Here is a 23,204-nt window from a genome sequence, read left to right as displayed (position 1 = left end):
CTTGCCATAAGGCAAATCTCCACTTTGAGACAGGAGAACTCTTCACTTCATTGAGCAGGGCCTGCACCTCAGAGGGACTGACCTTCAGGCAGGGCACAGACCTGAGATAAAACAATGCCTCACTTCTCACCTGGGCTACCTTGCCCTCTGCGTGCCTGGTCTTGTCCCTGTGGGTGCGGGGCTCAGGACCTGCAAAATGCCCCCACCTCTCCACAGGAGGAGAGGAAATAGTGTTAAACTGCTCCAGGGGAGGTTTAGATTGGAAATTAGGAAGAATTTCTTCACAGAAAGTAATCAGACACTGGAATGGGCTGCCCAGGGTGGTGGTGGAGTCCCCGTCCCCGGAGTTTTAAGGGAACGTGGCACTCAGTGCCAAGACCTGGCTGGCCCGGCAGTGCTCGGCCACGGGCTGGGCTCGATGGCCCCGGGGGCTCGGAGCTGCAATCCCAGCTGTTTCTGCGGTTCTGTGATTCCGTCCGAGTTCATTGCACTGAAAAGCTCTTCGTAGGCTTTTACCCTCCGACTTGTTCGTCCTCCCATCGTCCTTGGCAAGGATTTATATTTTATTTTTCTCACAGTGATTGCTGGGGCGGCATCTCCCAGTTCGTACGGGGGCTGTCCCGAACCCGCGGGCAGCTGAAGGTCCCCACACACCTCCTCCGCTCCGGGTGCTGTGGGGCCGGCCCCTCCGGGCAGCTACGCGGGCTTTCATAGAAGTGTGCAGGAGAGTAATTGATTCCTAAACACGCGCATAGGGGCCGAATCCCGGTTCTCATTCCCGTTCTCATTCCTAGTGCGGCCGCCGCCACCCTCCCGCTGTGTGACAGCGTGTGCGCCGGCAATAGCGCTCCGCCGCGCCCGGAACCCCGCGTGCAGCCGCTGTTTCCGAGAGGGAGGCTCCGCAGCGGAGCCGCCGGTGCTGGCACACGTGGGCCGGGCGGCTGGACCGGGCCGGGGGACAGCGTCGGAGCGGGCAGGACCGGGGCCCACGGCACAGCACAGGTGTGTGGTGGCTGCTCGTGGGGAGCAGCCTCTCGACAGGACCCGTTCGCCAGCTGAGGGCCGCGGTGTGGCGGGCAGCAGCCCGGTACACACTGCCCTGGGCCGGGAGTGCAGGGCCCGGGGGCTGCCGTGCACCGGGCAGGGCGTGAGTGAGCTCCGTGAGCTGGGTCTGGTAGTGCTTGCACGGTGTTCTCCAGGTGGTGTGCTGTGTGCTAACTGTGCTCTCTTCCTGTGCCAGCTGCGCCCGCTGTCACACGGAGGGACTTGGAATCTTACTGCTTATAAACAACTGTTGAACGAGTAAGATGGAGGAAAAAGAGAAGAAGAAGCATCGTGCAAAGCATAGCGGGCCAAAGGCAGAGAAGAAAAGGAAACGTTATCTCAATGACCTGGGAATAGGAGATGAGGAGAATGCACGGAAGAGAAACCCCAAGGCCTTTACAGTCCAGTCCGCTGTGCGGATGGCCAGGACTTTCCATCGGTGAGAAGTGGGAGCTGGCTCTAGAGTGTGCAGAGGCGGCTGGAGGGCTGGGAGTTGCCTGGGGTTTCTCTGTTACTTTGTATAGAAATACACAGACTGTAATTGTCACTGGCGTGTCTGCCTAGCGTTCATTCACCCAGTCAGGTTGAATGTGTGTCAGAAGTGGGGTGCTTTGTACGTCTCTGTTACATTGATTACACTGTGTTAATCAATAGAAAACCGAATAGCTCCTCAGACTCAGTGGGAGTTCCTGGTATCTGTGCTTGTGCTCAACCTTTGTGTTCAAGCTTTTGCAAATACTGAAGACTTTGAAATAGTAGATGACTTTGAAATATAACTATCCATGCCATTCCTGTATTTATTTATTACAAATTTCTTCTCAGAACTCAGGATCTGAAGACTAAAAAGCATCACATTCCCGTAGTTGACCGGACTCCTCTGGAGCCACCTCCCGTGGTGGTGGTTGTGGTTGGCCCTCCCAAGGTTGGGAAGAGCACTGTAATAAAGTGTCTCATTAAGAACTTCACAAGGCAAAAGCTGGTTGAAATCCGGGGTCCTGTTACAATTGTTTCAGGTGAGAACTAAGACAGGAGAAATGGAACTGCTTCCTTTGCACTCCTCACTTGTTTTGCTTTGAGAGCTGGGATGTGTTCATCTTCTCATAATTTTTGGTCATTATGAAGAAATCATTTGAATGTGTGATCTGGCATACATGCAGGAGAAGAAGATCTGATAATTTTAAATTTAAAATTTATATTTTAGCAGAATTATAAACAGGTAAAAACAGACACTTCTACAGTGATGCATGTTGGATAATGTATATGCTTGACCAGAATCTGAGTTCCAGATGCCCTGGAGGAACTTCAGGAATGTGACCTGAAAAGAAAATTGTGCTAATTGCTTTGCTCCCTCTGTTTCAGTTTTTGATGCTTAATTCTGTTTTCAGGTAAAAAGCGCCGGCTGACCATTATTGAATGTGGATGTGACATTAACACAATGATTGACCTGGCTAAAGTTGCTGATTTGGTAAGTTAACAATGGAATGTGATTTCTACTATAATTTATATTGAAAATACTTCTTTTGACTGGACACTGGACCAGTGTCTGATTTCTCAACACATTTTTTGCTGTCAAAGAAAAACTGTTTGGTTTCAAAGAGAGCAAGACCTGAGCTCTTTGTTCTTATGTTCTGGAGCAACCCCAGGCGGGTGGGGGAAACTAAAGTGTGTGTGTGTGGTGGTGGGGAGGATGTGAGAGAAGGGAAATGCTGTTCAACTTCTTTGCTAATGTAACTCATAAACTTTTAGTGGAAGACATTGTGACAATCCAAGGTGACACAGTGACTTCTCATTAAGGAATTTGGTTAAGTCATATAAAATCTGAAAATGATTTCTAGTCAAGAAGTTTTCAACCAATGTTCAAGGTAGAAATATGTATTAGTTTACTAGTTGGGTTTTTTATGCACTCTGAAGTCTCCATCTATGAAGAATCTTAGATAGTAATACAACTGATTTCAGTGGAATGTGGTCACTTTTGTAATTTGCTTGCAACTTTTGGAACAAGAGATTACATCAGCTGCTCCTGCTAATCCAGTGCATGATCCATTTGTTTAGAACAAATTTGTTTGTAGATTTGTTTACATGTGGATTTGGAGCATATTATTCACAGCTGATTAGATATTGGGATTCTTGTCTAAGTATTAACTATATAAATATCTAAATACGTGTATACACTGATCTAGATATTCTTCTACTTTTATGTTTTCTACTGAGTAAGGGAGATGTACCAAACAATACAAATTTTTCTGTTAGTGTGTTTGGTGGATGTTTCGGGTTCTGTGTGCACGTGGTGGTTCTGAGAATCTGTTTGGATTTATAGTTAGGGGGCTGAGGTCACATCAGTGCTTGAAGATCTGTCATCAGTTCTTGTGTGCTTTAAGTTCTTTATTGTTAAGACCCTAAACCAACTTTATTTTCCATTTTAATGTGACTGTTGGCTGCTGTTTCCCTGTGTCAATGCATTTTAGTGATGTGTAACAGCAGTTGCAACAAGGGAAAAAAGTTGGTTAGATTTTTTGAAAGACTTGGCATTAGTGGCATTAGTGTATCCAAGACAGAGATGTAAGAGTTTTATTAGTTTCCTAAGATGTTCCTGAAAATCTTGGAAGATAATAAATTTTGTGTGTTTTACATTCACCAGGTAAACCCTTGTTCACATCTTATTATAATAGTGAATGCTACTGCATTCCCAGAGTGTCTAGAACATCTTCAGCAGCCAAGTTCCATACTTCAAATTAAAAGCCACAGTTGGTTTTCAGGGTATATGAATTAAAGTACATAACCTTTTTGCAAAATTTTGGTTCCTGAGGAGCTTAAGAGTTTAAAGGTGTGGTCATGTGGTACTGCTGTAGTGAAATGTGAATATTGTATTTACAGGTTCTAATGCTCATTGATGCCAGCTTTGGATTTGAGATGGAGACATTTGAATTCCTGAACATCTGCCAGGTACACGGCTTTCCCAAAATTATGGGAGTTCTAACCCACTTGGACACATTCAAGAACAACAAACAATTAAAGAAGACTAAAAAGAAGTTAAAGCACAGATTCTGGACTGAAGTGTATCCGGTATGACATTTCACATTATTTTTTTCATATATTTTGCTTTATGGAAGCTAAATTAAAGCTGGATTGATACTTATGTGTTTATTATGTTCTTACATCTTTTAAATAGGTAAGTGAGCAATGTTGATACTGTGTTAGATTGTTTCATCTTCCTTCTGTTTGCTAAAATATGTGATTATTCTGAATCCCAGTGTGATAAGCTGCTAAATTTGCTGCTAAGTCCGTTATGCAGGTGCTGTGCAAGAAGGAGCTGTTTGTAGGTCTGTACCAGGTCTTGAGGATGTGAATAGTTTTCCATTAAGATTTAGGGGACAATTTTCATGTTGAAGTAAACTGGTTAGTTTGAGCTTTCAGAACCAATTGTAATGTGAAATTTTCAATTAAGATTTACGAATTAGATTTGCATTACTAATCTCGTTCTTATTAACATCCATAAAACTAACAAAAAACTCAAAAACCTGAACTTTTTATGTTTTTATGTCTTTTTAATGTGTTTAGGGTGCTAAGTTGTTTTATTTGTCTGGAATGGTTCATGGAGAATATCAAAAGCAGGAAATTCACAATTTGGGGCGTTTTATCTCGGTTATGAAATTCCGGCCTCTCACCTGGCAAACATCTCACCCGTATGTTCTTGCAGACAGGTGTGTGTTTTTCTCTCTGTTTTTCAATCTCAGCATGGGTAGCACCTTGCTGTTTGAAAAAGCTGTGCTATCAGCCCTCAGCTCTGTGTGTGAATGGGTGTTTGGTGTTCCCTGAGTGGCTTTGGGAAGGGAAGGCACCTCTGCAGGTTTGTGCTGTTCAGTTTTCACTTGTGTCACATCATGTACACACCTCTGGTATATTGTAAGTACTTTTGAAACACAGGATAGTTAAAATAATCGTGCTTGTTGGTGATTATACTGAATTTCTGTGGAAAAGAAACAGCATTTTAGTGATTAAACAACAGCTGGTGAATTAGTCCTGAGTTCCCTGGAATATCCCTTCTGCTCCATCTCCTTGTATAGCATTTGATTCACGGTCTCTTTGAAACGTGAAAGTTATCTTGATGGCAGCTTTGCCTGCCTGAGAAATTACCTCACCTTTCATATTTTATTGCCAGAATGCTTACAGTTATGACTAAACTCTCACAATAATCCAAGGTGCCTTGAATGAGCCTCTTTAGCTCTAATTCTTCAGGAAAAATTGTCAGAGTAGATAAACATTGTGCAAAGCCCTGCAAAATACAGAAAGCAGAGAGGGAAAATGCAAGGGCACATTCTGCAGTTTTTCAGTAACATTGTTTTAGGTCGCTGTAACTGTTGCAGTTTCCTGGTGGGTCAGCTTTAAGTTGATCTGCAGCCAGATTGTGTCCCCCATTCCCTTCCTTGGCTCTGTGTGCTGCCTCCCATGTGCAGTATAAAAAGGAGTTTCCCCCTCCTCTGCCTGCAAGCAACCACTCTTTTTTCTGTGATAGCTTTTGTGTTTCTCACCACCATTCTTAGGGAAAAGAAGGTGTTGTGTGGCTGCAGGGAATGTGACATTCAGCTGTTTGCCCTCTGATGGTGAAATTGATTAGAGGAGGGTTGTGTGTGCAAAGCTGATAAAGAGTAGTTAAAATGTGCTAAGAAAGCAGTACCTGCTCAGTGAAGTGTCAGTAAACCTTCTGGAAATTTGTTGAACATAATTATGCAACTTTTAAAATACAATTCTGAAATGTTTTTAGATGATCTTTTTTTTCCCCCCACGATTATTTTCTTTCTTATGATAATTCAGTTTTGATTATTAGAGTCTGCAGATCATGCAGTGGCAGCAGTGATGTTCTCTTTTCTTAAATTGCCTTTTCTGAAAAATTGCCATTGGAACTCTGGGTATTTTAACTGTAATTTTAAATGTTGAGTAGAATGGAAGAGCTGACAAACCCAGAGGATGTTCGAATCAATCCCAAATGTGACAGGAAGATATCACTGTATGGATACCTGAGAGGAGCACACCTGAAAAACAAAAGTCAAATTCATATGCCAGGTAATTGATCAGAGTCTTAGAACTCTTTCTGTACTGATCTGTGAAAAACAAAATAGCTGATATTATTTGCATCTTCGAAGTATGTTATGCAACAGATTTTTCGGCTTTCTAAATACCTGTTCCGTTTTTGAATTTTTTTTGTAAAGCATGTTTTTGTGAAAATAAATCTTGTAGTTAGTTTTGCTTTTAATTTTGCACTTTTGTTCTACTGATAAACACATTATTCACTGTATTTAAAGTTTTTCAAAGGTGTATCACGTTAAAAGGTGCTTAAAATGTAATACGTACCAGCCCTAATAATGAAAAGTAAATTTGAATGATGTAAATTATGTAATATATTTCTTATGGTCAGAATTGAATAATTTAATATTTTAAGAGAATGATTAAAAAGTTTAAATTAAAAAATACTGTAATAATAAATTTACAGACCTACTCAGAAGAGCGAGTTGCTGTTTTTGTCATTTGAAAACAAGCAAAGAAACAAACAAAGCTTTGCAGGATTCTGGTGAATTTATGTCTTTGTCTAAGTTCAGTGGTAAGGCAGAGGAATTGGATGTTTAGCACAGAGCTTCCTGTTGATGAATCATTGAATGCCACAATGTTTGGGTTTGTTTGTTTTCTTGTTTTTGGGGGGGAAGGTAGGTTCTGAATCCCTTTATGGTGAATTGCCCGAATTTCAGAATCAAAACGTTGTGCAAACTTTGCTTCCTTTTGTCTGTCCCCTCAGGTGTAGGAGACTTCACTGTAAGTGATGTGAGTTTCCTGCCAGACCCCTGTGCTCTCCCAGAGCAGCAGAAGAAGCGTTCCTTAAATGAGAAAGAGAAGCTCGTCTATGCCCCTCTGTCAGGAGTGGGGGGTATTGTGTATGATAAAGATGCTGTTTACATTGACCTTGGTGGGAGCCATGCTCATGAAAAAGAAGAGGTAAAAGAATGTTTTTGGTGATTTGAATTCTCTTAGAAAATGTAGTTTTTATCCTTAAAGCCAAAAGGAGTGTCTAAAATTAAGCTTCATTAAAATAATCAGTCCTTATCTCTCCACAGTGGGTAATTAGTTCTTTTCTCCTTCAGGGATTTCAGAGAAGAGATATTTTTATTATCTGTTATTGTACAAATTGGAAAATCAGTTAATATTAAGTACCTAAAGTTTATGTAATAACTTCCTAAATATGGATGTAAGATTTATGAAATCTCCTGGACTATTATCACTCTTACTTTGCAGGGCATGGTGATTGTTGGGCAAAGACTTTAAGGATTTGACTGGTCAAATGGAGAAAGAAAAGGATTTGCCTATAAACCAATTATTACAGTTTTTTTCCCCTGTATTGTGCTAAATGTTTCATACCTTTGGGTCTATAATAATATGTTTGCTGGTATTTACTGTAGTGGTTGCATATTGTAAAGGAGTCCCTCTTTAATTTTAATTCTTGGGTTGATATTATAGATATTCTTGAAATGTGAAGAGGGGAAGGGTGATCTTGCTATTCTATTCTGAGAAAATGTCTCTTTAAAATGCTTTACAATTTTTTTTTGCATGTGCTTATTTCTGCTGGTTTAGACTGATAGCTGTCATTAGATGGTTTAGACTGATAGCTGTCATTAGACATTTGTTTATTCAATTTAATGAAAAGTAAAAAATCCTGTCTTTCCAGGAGGAAGTGAGGCCAAATCACGAACTTGTTCAGAGCCTCATCTCCACACACTCAGCCATTGATGTTAAGATGGCATCAAGTAAGGTGTCTCTGTTCATGGACTCTGCACCCTTGGGTTCAGAAGATGTAGGACAAGAGTAAGTTTTGAATGCTGGGCAGTGTTTGAGCATGAATGAATATCTAATTTCAGGCTCTAAGTTAGGAAAAAATCTCAGTAGAGCGCAGCTAATAAAATGACACGTTGTCTGATTCTTCCTCTTCTGAGATTACTCATATGTCACACTGTATTTTGGGATAGAAATAATTGGTACTAGAAAGTTTTGCCAGCAGTGTAGTCCTGCCTTCCAGGAATTTCTTGCTGATACAAGTAACATTTCTGTCCTAATTCATTCCACGGAAAATGAAGAAATTTCTCGGAATTATTTTTGTCTATGGCATTCAATATTCTTGAATAAGAAGATGTTAAAGAACACGAGTGCCTTTCTAATGGTCTACATAAATTCACTTTATTTGAAAGAAAAGCCATAGAACTGTTTAAAAATATTAACACGAAGCTTCATTCTTTTATTACAATTTTCTTCTACTTTACCATCTTACCCCAAATGTGGTGTTTGGGAAAACAGGTTTGTGATGCCAAAAGAAGAGAGGCAGGTGGATGTGAAGACTGGAAGAGTTCGTCGGAAGGCCGTGTTTGAAGATGACGAGAAGGAAAATGATGATGTAGCAAGTGATGAGGAAGATGACCAAGAAGAAGAAGATGAAGAAGAAGCAGTGTCTGAAGATGGAAGTGATGGTGATGATGAAAATGATGCTGAGGAAGAAAGTGAGAGAGTGCTCTTACAGGAAGGGATGGCTGTTAGGAGAGCCAAGCGTCTGAAAACAGAGGTGGCTCAGGAAGAAGCTGTGAATGAGCTACCAGCATTTGCAGACAGTGATGATGATCTGGAGATCAGCTCTGGAGAAGAAGGAGAAACTGCCCCTGAGGACAGTGAGATGGAGGAAGATGAGGAGGATGAGGAGGAAGGGGACTTACAAAGGACTTGTGAAGATGAAGGCTCAGACAGTGAATTTGAGGCTGCAAATAAAAGAGCTGAATCTAAGCAGCATGCCATGAATAGTGAATGTACAGAAACGAAATCACAAATCTCAGAGCACAGTCCCAAAACAAAAGCAGCGCTCACTACAGATTCGGGAAACTGCACTGCAGAAGAGGCATCAGAATCTGAGGATGAGAACTCTTCCCTTGAAGAGGGTGATGATGAAGGAGGATCACAGGAGGAATTAGAAGCTGAAGAGTCAAATAGGAATGGATTTCAGCACAGTGATCAACCAAAGAAAGCTGATAGTGTTAGACAGACTAAAGTTAAAATTGTAGATACTGAGGATGATGATGTGGAGAATTTGCTGAGAGAAGAAGAGGAGTATGAAGAAAAAATAGATCTTTCTGCTGACACAACAGGTAGAGTATAACTTTAATTTTTACTGTCCACTTTAATTGTATTAATTGTTAAAGGATATAATTAGTAAATACTCCATAATGTTGCCTATCATATATATGTGTATAGGTATAAGTATTTATATATAATTCTTAAGTAGCAAAACTTCAAGTTAGGAAAGCTTGAAATACTTGCTATTAAGCCTTTCAATTGCATTGTAGTATGCAATGTCAGGTTTCCTTCCTCTAAAACAGAGGTGATTCATTCTATAAACAAAACTTCATTGATTTTGCATATACTTCTCTTTAATCTTTATAGCTATGTGTGTAAAACAAATTATGATGCTCTATTACATCTAGAAATATTAAAACACTAAGATGTGTTAGCTACTCACTGAGCACTGGAACAGCTATCTCCATCTTTGGAGATGTTCAAAATGTGATCCTGACATGGTGCTGAGCAGCCTGCCTTAGGTGCTGCTGCTTGAGCAGTGGGACTGGACACAGAGACCTCCAGAAATCCCTCCCAACCTCAACCATTCTGTGAATCTGTGAAGAAGACATGTATCGTGGTGAACATGATCAAATGTGTTACTGTTGTTAATAAGATTTTAAAATTCTGTCAAAAAAAAAAAATCAGAGGTATAATTTGTTATCTACAATTTATGCTTCTGTGTATATATGGAGTATGAGAAAAAGAAACTGTGGGTTCTGTCTACACTGCTTAAGCCTCTTGTCATGTCCTTGTTTAAATTATTTTTGTAATTTCTGATTCTTGTTCTTTTTTGGAGATAGAATACGATTTTTTTCCCTTTTCAGGTGCACTTAAATGGAAAGAGGACCTCACACAGAAGGCAGCTGAGGCCTTCCTAAGACAGCAGCGATCAACCCCCAATCTTCGTAAACTTGTATATGGAACAGGTACAGATCTGCTTGGAAACTTGTCTCAGTATATGGTGGCTTTTAGCTGTTACCAGTTTCCAAGTCTGAATGTTTGGGCACTGTCTTTTGGTGGGAGGCTTGAGGAGAGTTAATTGACTTTTTAATTGCTGATGCTCATTTTCACTAATAATTGTAATAAGAAGACAGTTTTTACTTTTCCCATAAAAAGCATTTTGAGTTCATTTTCCAGACTACTCAGTTGTTACTCATGTTTTCTGGTACAGTTATTTCTTCCAAACATTTAAGGTTTGGTCATTTATGTAATCATCTGATGGATATTATGCAAACCCATTGTGGTAATTGTGTTTCATAAAGGGATGTTGTCTGTTGGCTGGTTTCAGGAATTTCTGTCTCACAGTGATCGTGGAAGAGTCTCTTAGCCATGACTTAGTATCATCAGTCAAGAGAAAAATGGCTGGCTTAAAAGGAAGAAAAAATTGCTATTTATGTAATTTGTGTATGTTTCATTCACAACTTTTCCAATGGTTGTCTGAGTGTACAACTCTCATTGAGCTCATTGAGAACCTTTGCAGAACATGATGAGAATTTGGCTTTTGTAAACCTTCCACAGTGCAGGTGTGGGAAGACTTTCTGACAGATTCTCCAGTCTGGTATTCTTGATTTACAGGCGTGCTTAATGTCCTTCCTGTTCAGAGATCATTTTGATATTGTTCCAATTTGTGATATTGAACAAGCATCCTCTGTTTACTTATTGGGCAATATTTTTAAAGTATAATTCCAGTTAGGAAAACAACTGGATCAGTGTACCTTTTTCTTCAGGCTTTTACATTTAAAACTGTTCCAGTTTGGTTCTTTTATTTCTTCAAACTGCTGCAGCTGTTGGGAAACATAAGGAGAGAGGTGGTTAATGAATTTCATGCATGTACTCTGGAGGAAATAAATCATCACAGCCTCTGTGTTTGGTTTAGCTGTCGAGGATGAGGACCAGGACAGCGAGGGTGCAGATGATGAACTTGGAGGTTTGTTTCGTGTCAGCCGTCCTGACAAAGCATCCAGACAGAAGGCTGATGCTCTCGACTGCTCCAAATTCCTGGTAGAAAAGCCACAAGATTGGGATTTAGAAGAGGTGATGCCATTGGATAATTGCTTCTGTGTATCCTGACTGGTTCTGTCCTGGCTGTGTCTCATAAAGTGTGACTGAGTTGTCATTGAAACAGACCTGTGGGAGCTATGGCCACAGTGTCTTAGATTCTGCCACTTGCTGTCACTATAAGTAACAGATTCCAAGGTTTGTTCTTACAAGAGTGGCAAGTTTCAGTAAATCAATTTAATGCTTGTCTCACTTGAATATTTGGTAGATAATAGTTTGTTCTTTATTTACCAAAAAGTAAAAAGCAGGGGACACCCAAGCAAAAATACAATGTAGGGTAGAGATTTTGGTAGTGCAAAGACCTTTGGGCAAGAATTAAACTGGGTCCACAATTCTGCTTTTGGGGAGGCATTGTGCAGTGTTGGTAATGGTGTCTTGATGTGGAGCTGCACATGAGAATTGTCTCTGAGGTGGTATCTCTGATGGGGGAGTGGGGAATGTCTTGGGGAACATTTCTGTTGATGATAAGCTGCAGCTGTGCAAGGCAATGACACTTATTTTGCAGGTTATGAGCAGTATTCGGGACTGCTTTGTTACTGGAAAGTGGGAGGATGATAAAGATGCAGCAAAGCTGTTGGAGGAAGATGGTATGTGTAACACTTCTGAAAATGATTCATGTATACAGGATTTTTAAGAAAAGTATGACTTTTTAGTTACGTGTATAGAATATTTTGCCTTAGTGCTATACTTGCCGTTTTTTTCAAACTATTATATTAATTATTATATAGATACTAACATAATTACACATTGCTGTAAGTCTCTGTAGAAACAGTAGGCACATTCTGGAAATTTACTTAACAAAAAATAGAGTGTGTAATTTAAATTAAAAAATGAAGTACTTAGTCTCAACACTTGGACATGCTAGCTTTGAGTCATGTATCTGACTTCATCTATTCATCATACATGGTTTATTCTTTTGGATAGTCATGGTAGAAATAAACAGAAACTATTCTTTATTGGGAAGACAACCTTGCCATTCACATTTGGCTGAAAAGTGAGATCTATCTTCAGATGTTTTGGAGGTGTTGTTTTTGTTTGGTTTTTTTTATAATTAGGAAACACTTTAAACATTTGAATGATGTGGCTGTATCTTACGTGTGTCATGATTGTGGTTTAACAGGCTTTAATAAGAATATGTTTTTAACTTAAAAACTGTCAGCTATATTTATTTTGTTTAATTAAATATAGGAGCTCAATTGCTCCGCTGGTGTCTTGTGTCATTAGAGTGTAAACTAATGTATTGGGAGTCCTTTGGAATGATCTAAACTTTCTTCACATTTTTTTAAATTGTAAGGATTCTGAAAGGATAAAGGAGGACCCACGTTGAATTTAGCTTGGAATTTTCAACTGAAGCTGTAGAGAGGGCAGAACAAATGTATAAAATTTGATGGGAATAAAAAATGGTGAACTAACGCTCACATGTCTTGGGTACTTATTGTTGCAGAAGAGCTGTATGGAGATTTTGAAGATCTGGAAACTGGGGTTGTGCACAAAGGAAAGGCTGCTGCTGGAGGAGAGCAGGTCTGATCTGCATTTTTATGTTCATTAGTAACATAGGTGTGAGTTTCTTATTAAGTGATAGGCTTCTTATGTAATATATTCAGTGTTCATGGAATCAATAGGAAGGAAATCAGTGGGAACAGGAAAGAAAAGGTATGTGTATTTCTGACTTTGTCTAGAGTGGCATGTTTTTAGCCTGAGCCTGAATTTTTGTTTATAGTTAATTATATAGAAGTCACCTCACTTATTTAACAGTAGGTGTCAGGCTTAATCAAGAGCTGGAGGATCTGGAGGCATGACAGAAGTATTTTAAAACCAAATGTAATCATAACTGTTTGTACTATGTCTTCTCATCTGATGCAGAAGATTATAGCACTCCGTTTAAACACAGCAAATTGTGGAAACTTGACAGAGTTTCCTGGTTCATTCCTCTTATCTGCATAAAGGAGGTTGGTGGAAGCAATTTTATGTTGTGGCTTGGATATCTTCCAATAACAGAACTGTAGTTGTCTGTGACAGTACAAACTGAAAAATCAATTTCTTTTTGGACTGAACATCTTGATGGCTTTGCATTTCATTGTAAAATTGCAGAGACATTGTAATGGCATAAATTTGGCAGTTTTCAAATGGTCTGTGAACAAACTTCCTCCTCCCTGGTCTCTAGACTGCTGCCTTCCAGCATATTTATTGCTATCAACAATTACTTTTTTTACCTCCTGTATTACATATGCTTATATTAGCTGTAGAATCACAGCTAGGTCAGTTCTAGGGTCTGTTCCCTCATGTTAAATTGATTTTTAGTCAAGAAAGTTTTTTCAGTGAAAAGGAATATGATTAGATCATGAGATCTTCTGGTCCTTGCTGAAGTTATGTTTCCTTGTATGAATAGCTTACTAATCTCTGTCTAAAGTTGAAGTGTTTTTCAAGTGTCTAATAATAGATGCTATAAGAAAGCATTGTTTAATAATATCTATAAAAGTATTGTTTAGTAATATCTATCAAACTGTTGATCAGAATGGGTTGTTTTCAGTGAACCATTTTACATGTTGTCAACTTACTGTTGATTAGTCTGGAAGTGAAGAAGAGGAGGAGGAAGATGAAAAAATATCCAAACCAGAACCTGAGGAGGAGGAAAAGAAAAAGGAGCGCATGGAAAAGAAAAGAAAACTTAAAGAAATGTTTGATGCAGAATATGATGAAGGGGACGCCACATACTTTGATGATCTTAAAGAAGAAATGCATAAACAAGCACAGGTACAGTCTGCTAATTTGGCAATTTATCTGGATATATGTCTTCCAAAATGCTCCACAGAATTTGTCCCCCAAAGATTTTTTTTTTTCCTGGAGACACAGGTGATGCTCAGGAGGTATTTCAGAAAGTACACACAAAGAAATACATACTTGTGATTTTTTTAATGCTTGAACTTTCTGATTCTATTATCTGGAAAGGAAAACAAGCAAACAAGCCAAACAAATGAAAGCTGAATTCAAACTGAGTGCAGTTTTTAACCATACTTTAAATCACTGAATAAGCCAGGATGTATCATCTAAACTGCAACTACATAAAAAGTTTTTAAATGAAAAAGGCATCCTTTTATGTGTAGGAAGGTGAAAATCTTCCTCACATAAATTTCTGCCATATATTTCCTAGTATTATTTTTAGTGTGATTTTTTGCAATGTTATTAATGGATAAATAAATTCTCTGTGACAGTCCTTTTCATCCAATTGTGAAGTTATTTTGAGGCAAAAGTAATTAATGACCATTGCACTGTACATGTGGTAGAAGTCTTCAGCGTAACTGTGTCCAGAATGTGAGGTGTTGGTTTGGCCTTTGCTTTTTACATAAAAACTTGGAAGCTTAAAGCAAAGGAAGTAGCTTCCTTCTTTGACTAACTTGGGAGAACACTGCCTTACATTGTTAATAACTTCACTGTCTTGTCTTCTGACAAAATTTTGCCCTAAAAAGTAGTTAAACTAATCCTTACCTGCTTGTATTAGCCTCTGTCACAAAAGGTAATATGAGCTCTGGTATGCTGATGTACTGAGAACACTTAAAGTGTAAAAAGGATATTCCAGTAAAAGAATCAGTGTCTTATGGGTAGCTAAACATCAGGAGCTAGAACAGGAGGATGAGGCTCCTGTCATTCACGAGGATATCTTCTTAAATATTTGCACAATATCTACTTTCTTACCATAAGGTACAGAAGAGCTTTTGAAGATATGCAGTGTGAGGGTGCACAAAAATATAGTAAGATAGGAGCGTAGCATCCTCACAAAGTGACACCTTAAGGATCAGAACATTAACTTTAAAAGGTACTTGGGCTCCTGAATCAAAAAATGTGCTTCTGACAGTTGTGTCTTTAAAATCCAAAGTCACCATTGTGAAAGTTGTATCTGAAATCACTCAGTCATTTACTTCTCTTGGGTACTGTCTTTCAAGCAGACTAACAGGCCCACTTGGGATCTCAAATTGGAAGGGCTTTGTGGTGGTAGAGATCTTCCTCTGAATAGAAAGTCACAGAACCTATTAGATCTTTCCCAAAAAGATTTATATAAATGTTAGCATGTTTTAAATAGAACCAGCCCTTCATGAACAAGTTGTTAATACTTGAATTTTATGAAACACATGGTGGCTTTCTTTTTGTCACACAGCTTAATCGAGCAGAATTTGAAGATCAAGATGATGAGACCAGAGTGCAGTATGAGGGATTCAGGCCTGGGATGTATGTTCGAATAGAGATTGAGAATGTGCCCTGTGAATTTGTCCTGAATTTTGATCCTCATTATCCTATCATCCTGGGAGGTCTAGGCAACAGTGAAGGAAATGTCGGCTATGTACAGGTATGTAGCCAAAGGGCTGAGTGTGTTTTATCTCAGTACAGTGTGCTTCAGGGTGTCTGCAGTTACTGCTTTCTGTGTACTGAAAACACAGTAAACACAGACAGAAACTTCCATCCTTGTCTCCTGAATAGAAGGTTTGCTTTTGACACAAGGTGTCATTCTATAGGAGCAGATTCTGGATCTTTACAGGCTTAATTGGAAAACCAGAAAAGGTTACTGTTGTTTAATGTTCAGCTGCAGAGGTGTCTCAGGCCTAAGTCTGATACTGTGGTTGCTAAATTGCAAACATTAATTGTCCTCTGACCTTCATCGTCTGGATACAAGTGACTACAGAAAAGTTACACACATGACTTCTGAGTGGGTGAAACACTGATTGATCTTCCCAGGCAACCTAATGTTAGTGAGAATGTTTGAAGATAAACAAAGCTAAAACTTAATGTATAAAAAAATTCTAGCGTAGCTAGAAGTTGCTTTCAATCATTGCTGAAAAATTAAGGCTTGAATTTCAGAATCACTGTTGCCATCCTGTAACAGCACCGTTCACCTTGTGTTCTGCCCAGCTGCGCCTGAAGAAGCACCGGTGGTACAAGAAGATCCTCAAGACGCGGGATCCCTTAATCCTGTCTCTGGGCTGGAGGCGCTTCCAGACCGTGCCCATGTTCTACATGGAGGACCACAACGGGCGGCAGCGGCTGCTCAAGTACACCCCGCAGCACATGCACTGCGGGGCCGCCTTCTGGGGTGAGCCACGCTGCAGCTGCTGCCTCTCGGCCCCTGGAAAAGCCTCCAGCTCTGCAGGGTGGAGCAGGAAATGCAGCTTTTGGAATGAGGACTCTTGAAATGTCCCCGTGGAACAAAAAAATAACACCTCATAGTATGGGGAAATAGGCACCTCTCTAATATGTGTGGATTATTTAAATGATTGGTGAATTGCTTGGCTTTTAATCAAATACTGAGCATTCTGCTAAGTTTAGCATATCAAAGAGGAACCTGATTTGTGTGCAGATAGACTTTGCACACATTATGGGCCCAGCCTTGCATTAGTAACTTCTTGTTAACTATTCCTTTATGGGGCTTCAAATGTGGGCAGTAATTTGGGAGCTTTAAACTTTGGTTTTCTTCGTTTTTACTTCATGTATTTTTAAGCTCTTGTAATTTAAATAGGGGATAGATACTGTGTAGTAAAACTTTTCAGAAGTTTTTAAATTTAATTTTCTTTTAGGGCCCATCACTCCCCAGGGGACAGGATTTTTGGCAGTTCAGTCTGTCAGTGGCACAACGGTAGGTTTGTTACCACAGAATGTTGATTAATGCTTTCTATGGATATTTGGGCAAAAAATATATATTTTGGAAAGAAGGTTTACATTATGATAAAACAGTGTAGTTGTAACAACTGAGAAAGAAGCTGGACTCAAGCTTTTGAAAGGTGTATTATGTTGAGGTGGGAAACTGTATGGAGAGAATTTTTTTTAACAAATTTCAGGAAGAAATTGTTTACTGTGAGGGTGCTGAGGCTCTGGCACAGGTTGCCCAGAGAAGTTTTTGATACCCCATTCCAGGAAGGATTCAAGGCCAAGTTGCATGGAGCCGTGAGCAGCCTGGTCTAGTGGAAGGTGCCCATGGCAGAGGTGCTGTTTGAAATGAGATGATCTTTGAGGTCCCTTCAAAACTAAACCATTCCATAATTCCAATTTAAATAGTGTTAAAGCAGTATTTGTTGGATATGATCTTTATTGGATATGTATTAATCAAATGTAGGTTTGTGTTTGCAGATGATTGGTAACAAAAGCTTTGCATGGCATTGTAATGAGATTGACAGTAATCAGAGTGGTGATTATTTTCTCCTTCCTAAAATATGCCTAAAATATGTTATTTCACTGTTGTCTTTTTACATGTTTTAAAAGGCTGTTTTCATCACGTGTCCTTCACATAGTATAGTGCCTAAGAGCAGTGCACAAAGCACTTCTCCTCTGAGACTTTCTGTCTGAGTAAGATTCTGTTTCATTAAGAGAACATAGTGAGGTAGATCACAAGGACTTTTAGATTGTTTCCAAGGTAATTAGAATGGCAGTTCTGGAAATATCATTAGTGAATGGTAGGAATATTATGTCAGGAGCACCTCAACTAGTCTGTACTAGTCAGTCTGCATTTTTCATGCTGTGTTACTTCTGTAAAGGTTAGAAATTCTGAATCTTAAAAGGAAAATGTGGAGTTGGAAAGAGATTCATTCAATGGTGGACTGTTTAGTGGATGAGGAGTTGGTTGAATGGCTACATGTGGAGGGTAGTGGTCAACAGCTCAGTGTCCTGATGTGCAGTGGTGTCCCTCAGGGGTCTGTTCTGGGAGCAGCACTGTTTGATCAGCACTGACCATCAGTGGCACAGGCAGTTTGGAGGCACCACCAGGCTGAGTGGTGTGCTGGACGTGCCTGAGGAATGGAATGCTGTCCAGGAAAACTTTGAGAAGTGGTCCTGGGGGAACCCCATAACGTTCAACAAGGCCAAGTGCAAGGTCCTGCACCAGAGCTGGGGCAGGCCCAGCTGTGTCAATACAGATTGTGCAATGAAGGGGTTGAGAGCAGCCCCTGCTGAGAAGAACTTGGGGATTCTGGTGGACCAGAGGCTGGACATGCTGTGCTCATGTGAGCTTGCAGCCCAGAGAGCTGGAAATATTTAGAGTCAGACAGGATGGGGCTCTGAGCAACCTGATCTGTTGGAAGATGTTGCTACTCACTTCAGGGGGATGGGACTAGATGAAGTCATCTAGATGACCTTCCAATCCCAGCTAATTTATGAGTCTGTGATTCTAAATGGTGTCTTCATTGTTTAAGAAATACACATTCAGAATGTCTTTCATCTCTGATGTTTCAGCCTGACTTCAGGATTGCTGCGACAGGAGTTGTGCTCGATTTAGATAAATCCATAAATATTGTAAAGAAATTAAAGCTAACTGGTTTTCCATTCAAAATTTTTAAGAACACTTGTTTTATTAAGGTAAGTTCATAGGTATGTATACTGTAAAACCAGATGTACTGATGTTAGGAAGGAATGCAACCTGGGATTGTCTTTCCTGAGGCAAAAGTTCTCAGTTATTGATGAATGCTGTTCTGGATCTCAGGACTTGCTTGTGGTTTTTTGAGCTCCCTTCCATGTGATCTCTAAAAGTACTGCTTACTAGCCAAGGAATATGAATTATTGTTAACCAGACAAAAATTCTGGAACAGTCTCCTGGTTCACATTCAGTGTGATTTTTTTTCCTTCCTACCTCCTGCTTCCTTCCTAAAACCCACTGATTAGTAGTGGCAGACACTTTTGGAGGATGTAAAACTGTGCCTGGTAAGTATCAGTCTAATCCCACTAAATTTCAGCTCTGGAGTCAAAGGAGACTTCTAGCAGTGCTTTAGACTTCTCAGGTACAGCTACAAAAGTGTTTGGGGTAGGAAGTGTTGCAGAAGTGAATATTCACTGACCTCCCTGCTGTGCTTAGCTGTGCTTTCAGGCTCAGGGAGAGCTTAGGTTATTCTGCATCTGAAGCAGCAAGCTGCTAAGCAGTGATCCCAGCAATGAAGCACTCAAGTATTTGCACTAGGCATAGACAGATTTTTTTCCTTGCTTTTCTTGTGATATATGAAAGAAGCACAAACCTTCAAGAACTGTATTGTATTAGAATCTCAGAACTAGCAACTTAAGGCAGCTTGCTTTATTTTAAAGTACCCTATTTCCAGCAAATAACATTAAAGGAGAACTGTAAAGCTTCTGTAGATATGTTCTATTTTGAAATTTTAAATATATGTATTTAATGTTTGCCTGTGATAAATGACTAAATAGATTGCTTTCAGTAGCTCACCTAAAGTCAGCTCAGTGGGTTTTGGTATGATCAGCACACTTAGTCTAAAGACAATGCTATACTTCTCCTGTTTCTTTATAATATATGCCTGTGGGAATTCTGTTTTTGTGGCCTGCATAGGTCACAGAGAGAGACTTGGCCTCTTGAATGATGGTGGATAATTGACATTTTCAGGGAATGTTTAACTCTCAGTTGGAAGTGGCTAAATTTGAAGGTGCAGCGATCCGCAGCGTGAGCGGTATCCGAGGACAGATCAAGAAGGCCCTCCGGACTCCCGTGGGGGCTTTCAGAGCCACTTTTGAAGACAAGTTGCTGATGAGTGGTAAGTTGCACGTTGCATGTAAGTTATCACATAACTTTCATCCTTCTTCACAGATTGCAAAGCTGTGCCTCAGAATTCTGGAGTCCGATAATTGAGATGTGAATTCATAGAGTAAGAAATACCTTGTGAGATGCAGAGTGAAATTAAAAAGATTTTATGTTGGATTTCTTTCACTCAGAGGCCTCATAGTATGCAGATGAAAAGCCTTGAAGATATGTATCTTCAAGTGTTTTAATCTTTTACACAGCATGGTTTTAATGTTTTACACAGCCTTTCTCCTTGAACATGATGAATTGAATTTAGTAGTGCAAGTGCTAGAAGGACACTTCTCTGAGAAATCCAAGGACTGGCATTATAACTCCAGTTAACTTTTTTTTTGTAGCACTTTGGGGAAATTATACAGAGGATAGTTATCTCCGTGTTTGCTGAGTATCACTGTGATGTTGAGAATGTGAGTTTATACTTACTTGGGTTTATATGACCTGTTTTCCTAAACACACCAAAATCATGGATAGTGCAAAATAAAATCAAGTTAGTTCTTTTGGTTTTGTCAGTAATTATACAGGCACATCTGCATATATGAATTCTATTGCTTGTTCTTGAATGTGAATGATGAACAGGATGGTATTCAGCTGCCTGCTCTTCAGGAATGTGTGCTGTTCATGTCTTTATGGGGTTTACATTGCTTTTACCACAAGTTGAAGGCATTTGGTCTATATACCAAACACAATGCTAGCATGGGGTGTAGTATCTGTTCTGTTCAGGCAATCTTTGCTTGGAGTGTGGATGTGATGAACTCTTGTTTTAGAGCCAAATAACATTTCCTTTTCTTTCAGATATTGTTTTCGTGAGGACCTGGTATCCCGTTTCTATCCCAATGTTTTATAACCCCGTAACATCCTTGCTGAAGCCAGCAGGTGAGAAAGATAGTTGGAGTGGGATGAAGACAACAGGCCAGCTGAGGTATGAGCGAGGCATCAAACTGAAACAAAACAAGGATTCTCTCTATAAGGTATATTTCTGCTTCATTTTATTTTTTTAAAACCAGTCAAATTTGCAGTGTGTCCCAGAGCTGTGCAAACTGAGAGCAGTATGAATACATGTTCCTACAAATGCATGTGTGACTTCAAATTTTTGTCCACAAGGCACAGTCCTGGCATGAGGTGGAAATAAAACAGTTGAGAGCAGATTGCTGTGGGTCAGGTAAAGTTTATAAAGTAATCTGCAGGGTAGAAGTCTTCTCTGGAAGCTTACTGAGACTTTGCTTTAGTAATTGGGGTGAACATACCATTTACAGTTCAGTCCAAGGATGTTAGAGGATGTTTTATCACTTTTGGTTTGTGTTTTTTGTTGTTTTGTTTGGTTTGAGGTTTTTTTGAGGGGTGTGTATTTCTTTTTTTGTTTGTGGTGTTTTTTTGTTTTTTTTCACGCTCTAAGATGAAAAATTAAATAAAAGCTTTTAAAGATCATGAGTCTTACATATATGTTCTGTATTCATTCTTTTAGCCTATTGTGAGGGAGAAGAGGCATTTCAATAAGCTCCACATTCCTAAAGCACTGCAGAAGGCACTGCCTTTTAAGAACAAGCCTAAGAATCTTGAGAAGAAAGGCAAGACTCCAAAAGACCAGTGGAGACCAGCTGTTATCAGGGAGCCTCATGAAAAGAAGGTAATTATCACTTACTCTCAAACAAGGACTCCTGAAGGGGAAATGTGTTGTTTAAAGCTTTTCTCACTATTGTTTTAGCACTTGAATCTACTGCTAATGCTAAAGATATATAAGTTCCTGCTGAAAAATGATCACTTGCAATTTGTTTTGTTCCTGTTTGGCACATAGTATGTATATGGAACTGCCACTGAGTGGATGGTGTCTGTGTTTTAGACTAGTAACTCATCTGAAGCCTAAATACAACTTTTGTCCTTGTCAGAGCACTTGCAAGGTATTTCACTTGGATTTAGTGCTCTCATATTATGGGTGACTTAAATTGGCAGCTGCAGTTTTTTATTTGACTTGTCATTGCCATGCATTATTAACACAGACAGGATTTGAAGCAAATACTCTGCTTCCAAAATTAAGAATTAGAGTGCTTGCAGAGGCAAGAAGATCCAAACTGCAGTTTGAGTGTTCTATAGTAGCAATTAGGCATAGCCTTTTAAAAGCTATCTAACCAAAATCAGAGTTCACAAAAATTAAAGCTTTGATTAACTTCCTTACAGGATAAATAATTAAACCATTTTAGAAATTGGGTAACAGGTGCAGAGATAATTAGGACTTGCCTTGAATCTCTGATTCATTATGTGTGTCTCTGCTGAGGTTACACTGTTTCTTGCTTACCAAAACTGAGCTGCATGTATATCGACTGTCTATTTTCTGTTCTAGATATCAGCTCTACTTAGTGCTTTGAGTACAGTGAATAATTACAAGATGAAGAAAGCCAAAGTAAAGCATCGGGAACAGCTTAAAGAATATCTCAAAGTTAAGCAGAAGGAGGATGAACAGAAATTCAAGAGGCAAAAGGAGGCTAAGAAGAAAGTCTATCGCATACTGGGACAAAGGGAGAAAAAGAGGCAGAAGTCAAGCTTGAAAGGATCTAGTAAAGGAGAGAAGAGTATGTAAAATTTCATCAGATTTCAGGCCAAATGAGGAAATAGGGTAGCTATGCAATTTTCTCTTGAAGAAACAAAAAGGCCTTGGACTACACCAGATGTGCTTTCAAGACAAGAAAGAAATGCAAATATGACCTTACACTCTTGAATACATTTGGTAATGTATATAAATAAGATGTAGAAGTATGAATTGTGGTTTTTATACAGGAATATTCTGGAGGACTTTGTATTTCAGTATATTTCTATGCATACTGCATATTCTATCTAGCCAATAAAGTATTTTAATGTCAATTGCAGAATATTGTTTCTTTGTATTTTGTCTTAGTGGACTTCAGTGGAAAAAAAACTCCCCTGAATGTCTCCAAATATGTTTCTTACTTTGAGCCATTACCTAAATTTTGCTCTTGGCAAATCTTTTATTAAAAAGTGTGAAGATCAACTGTTACTGGGTAGAAGTTTTGGAAATTCTTTATCTTTCATCAGAGTAGCTCACTCTTGTGCTTAGATCATTTGCCCCTGAATGAAAGCATCTCAGTTTTTCCCACTTCTCACTAGGTTATTTAAGCAGATCTTCAAAATAGTGTTGCATCCAGACCTTGTGTTACTTGACCAGTTTTGGCGCCCTAAGGCTGTCAGTAGATCCCTCACTGACTGCAGCTTTCTGGACAAACAGTATCAGACCTTTCCCAAATGTGTGCAGCCTCTCTGTGATTTTTTGTGGGGTAAGCACTGACAGGCTAACTTGCTTCCTTTGGGAGAATCTTCCTGTGCCCAGGCACCTGGTTTCATGGTACATTGTTAGGCTTAAGATGAATGGAGAGAAGAGGTGTTAGATGGTTTCAAT

The 23,204-nt window shown here is 39.5% G+C and overlaps 1 protein-coding gene across 1 annotated transcript; it reads left to right on the top strand.

Moving 5' to 3' along the window:
- Positions 1-930: 930 nt before the first annotated feature.
- On the top strand, positions 931-22,659 carry BMS1 (BMS1 ribosome biogenesis factor). The gene is made up of 23 exons (XM_014889487.2): positions 931-1,002; positions 1,241-1,483; positions 1,867-2,057; positions 2,430-2,509; positions 3,919-4,107; positions 4,603-4,745; positions 5,984-6,105; positions 6,833-7,029; positions 7,757-7,893; positions 8,380-9,215; positions 10,011-10,112; positions 11,063-11,220; positions 11,750-11,831; positions 12,689-12,765; positions 13,813-13,998; positions 15,398-15,586; positions 16,147-16,327; positions 16,809-16,867; positions 18,457-18,579; positions 19,607-19,754; positions 20,591-20,766; positions 21,261-21,422; positions 22,134-22,659. Exons 2-23 carry the CDS (start codon positions 1,308-1,310, stop codon positions 22,368-22,370), a joined length of 3,951 nt encoding a protein of 1,316 aa, XP_014744973.1. The 5' UTR covers positions 931-1,002; positions 1,241-1,307; the 3' UTR covers positions 22,371-22,659.
- Positions 22,660-23,204: the final 545 nt, after the last annotated feature.

The sequence above is a fragment of the Sturnus vulgaris genome, chromosome 8, assembly GCF_052056855.1.
Source record: "Sturnus vulgaris isolate bStuVul1 chromosome 8, bStuVul1.hap1, whole genome shotgun sequence".
NCBI lineage: Eukaryota > Metazoa > Chordata > Aves > Passeriformes > Sturnidae > Sturnus > Sturnus vulgaris.
The sequence above is the reverse complement of the archived record's forward strand: the minus strand, read 5'-3'. Positions and strand labels throughout refer to the sequence as shown.

Bases quoted from the DNA above. Each gene is read 5' to 3' on its own strand.
- BMS1 (XM_014889487.2), top strand. From the start codon at position 1,308: ATGGAGGAAAAAGAGAAGAAGAAGCATCGTGCAAAGCATAGCGGGCCA. The intron at 6,106-6,832 runs GTAATTGATCAG...CTGTCCCCTCAG, and splicing joins AAGTCAAATTCATATGCCAG to GTGTAGGAGACTTCACTGTA. The intron at 11,832-12,688 runs GTATGTGTAACA...TTATTGTTGCAG, and splicing joins AAAGCTGTTGGAGGAAGATG to AAGAGCTGTATGGAGATTTT.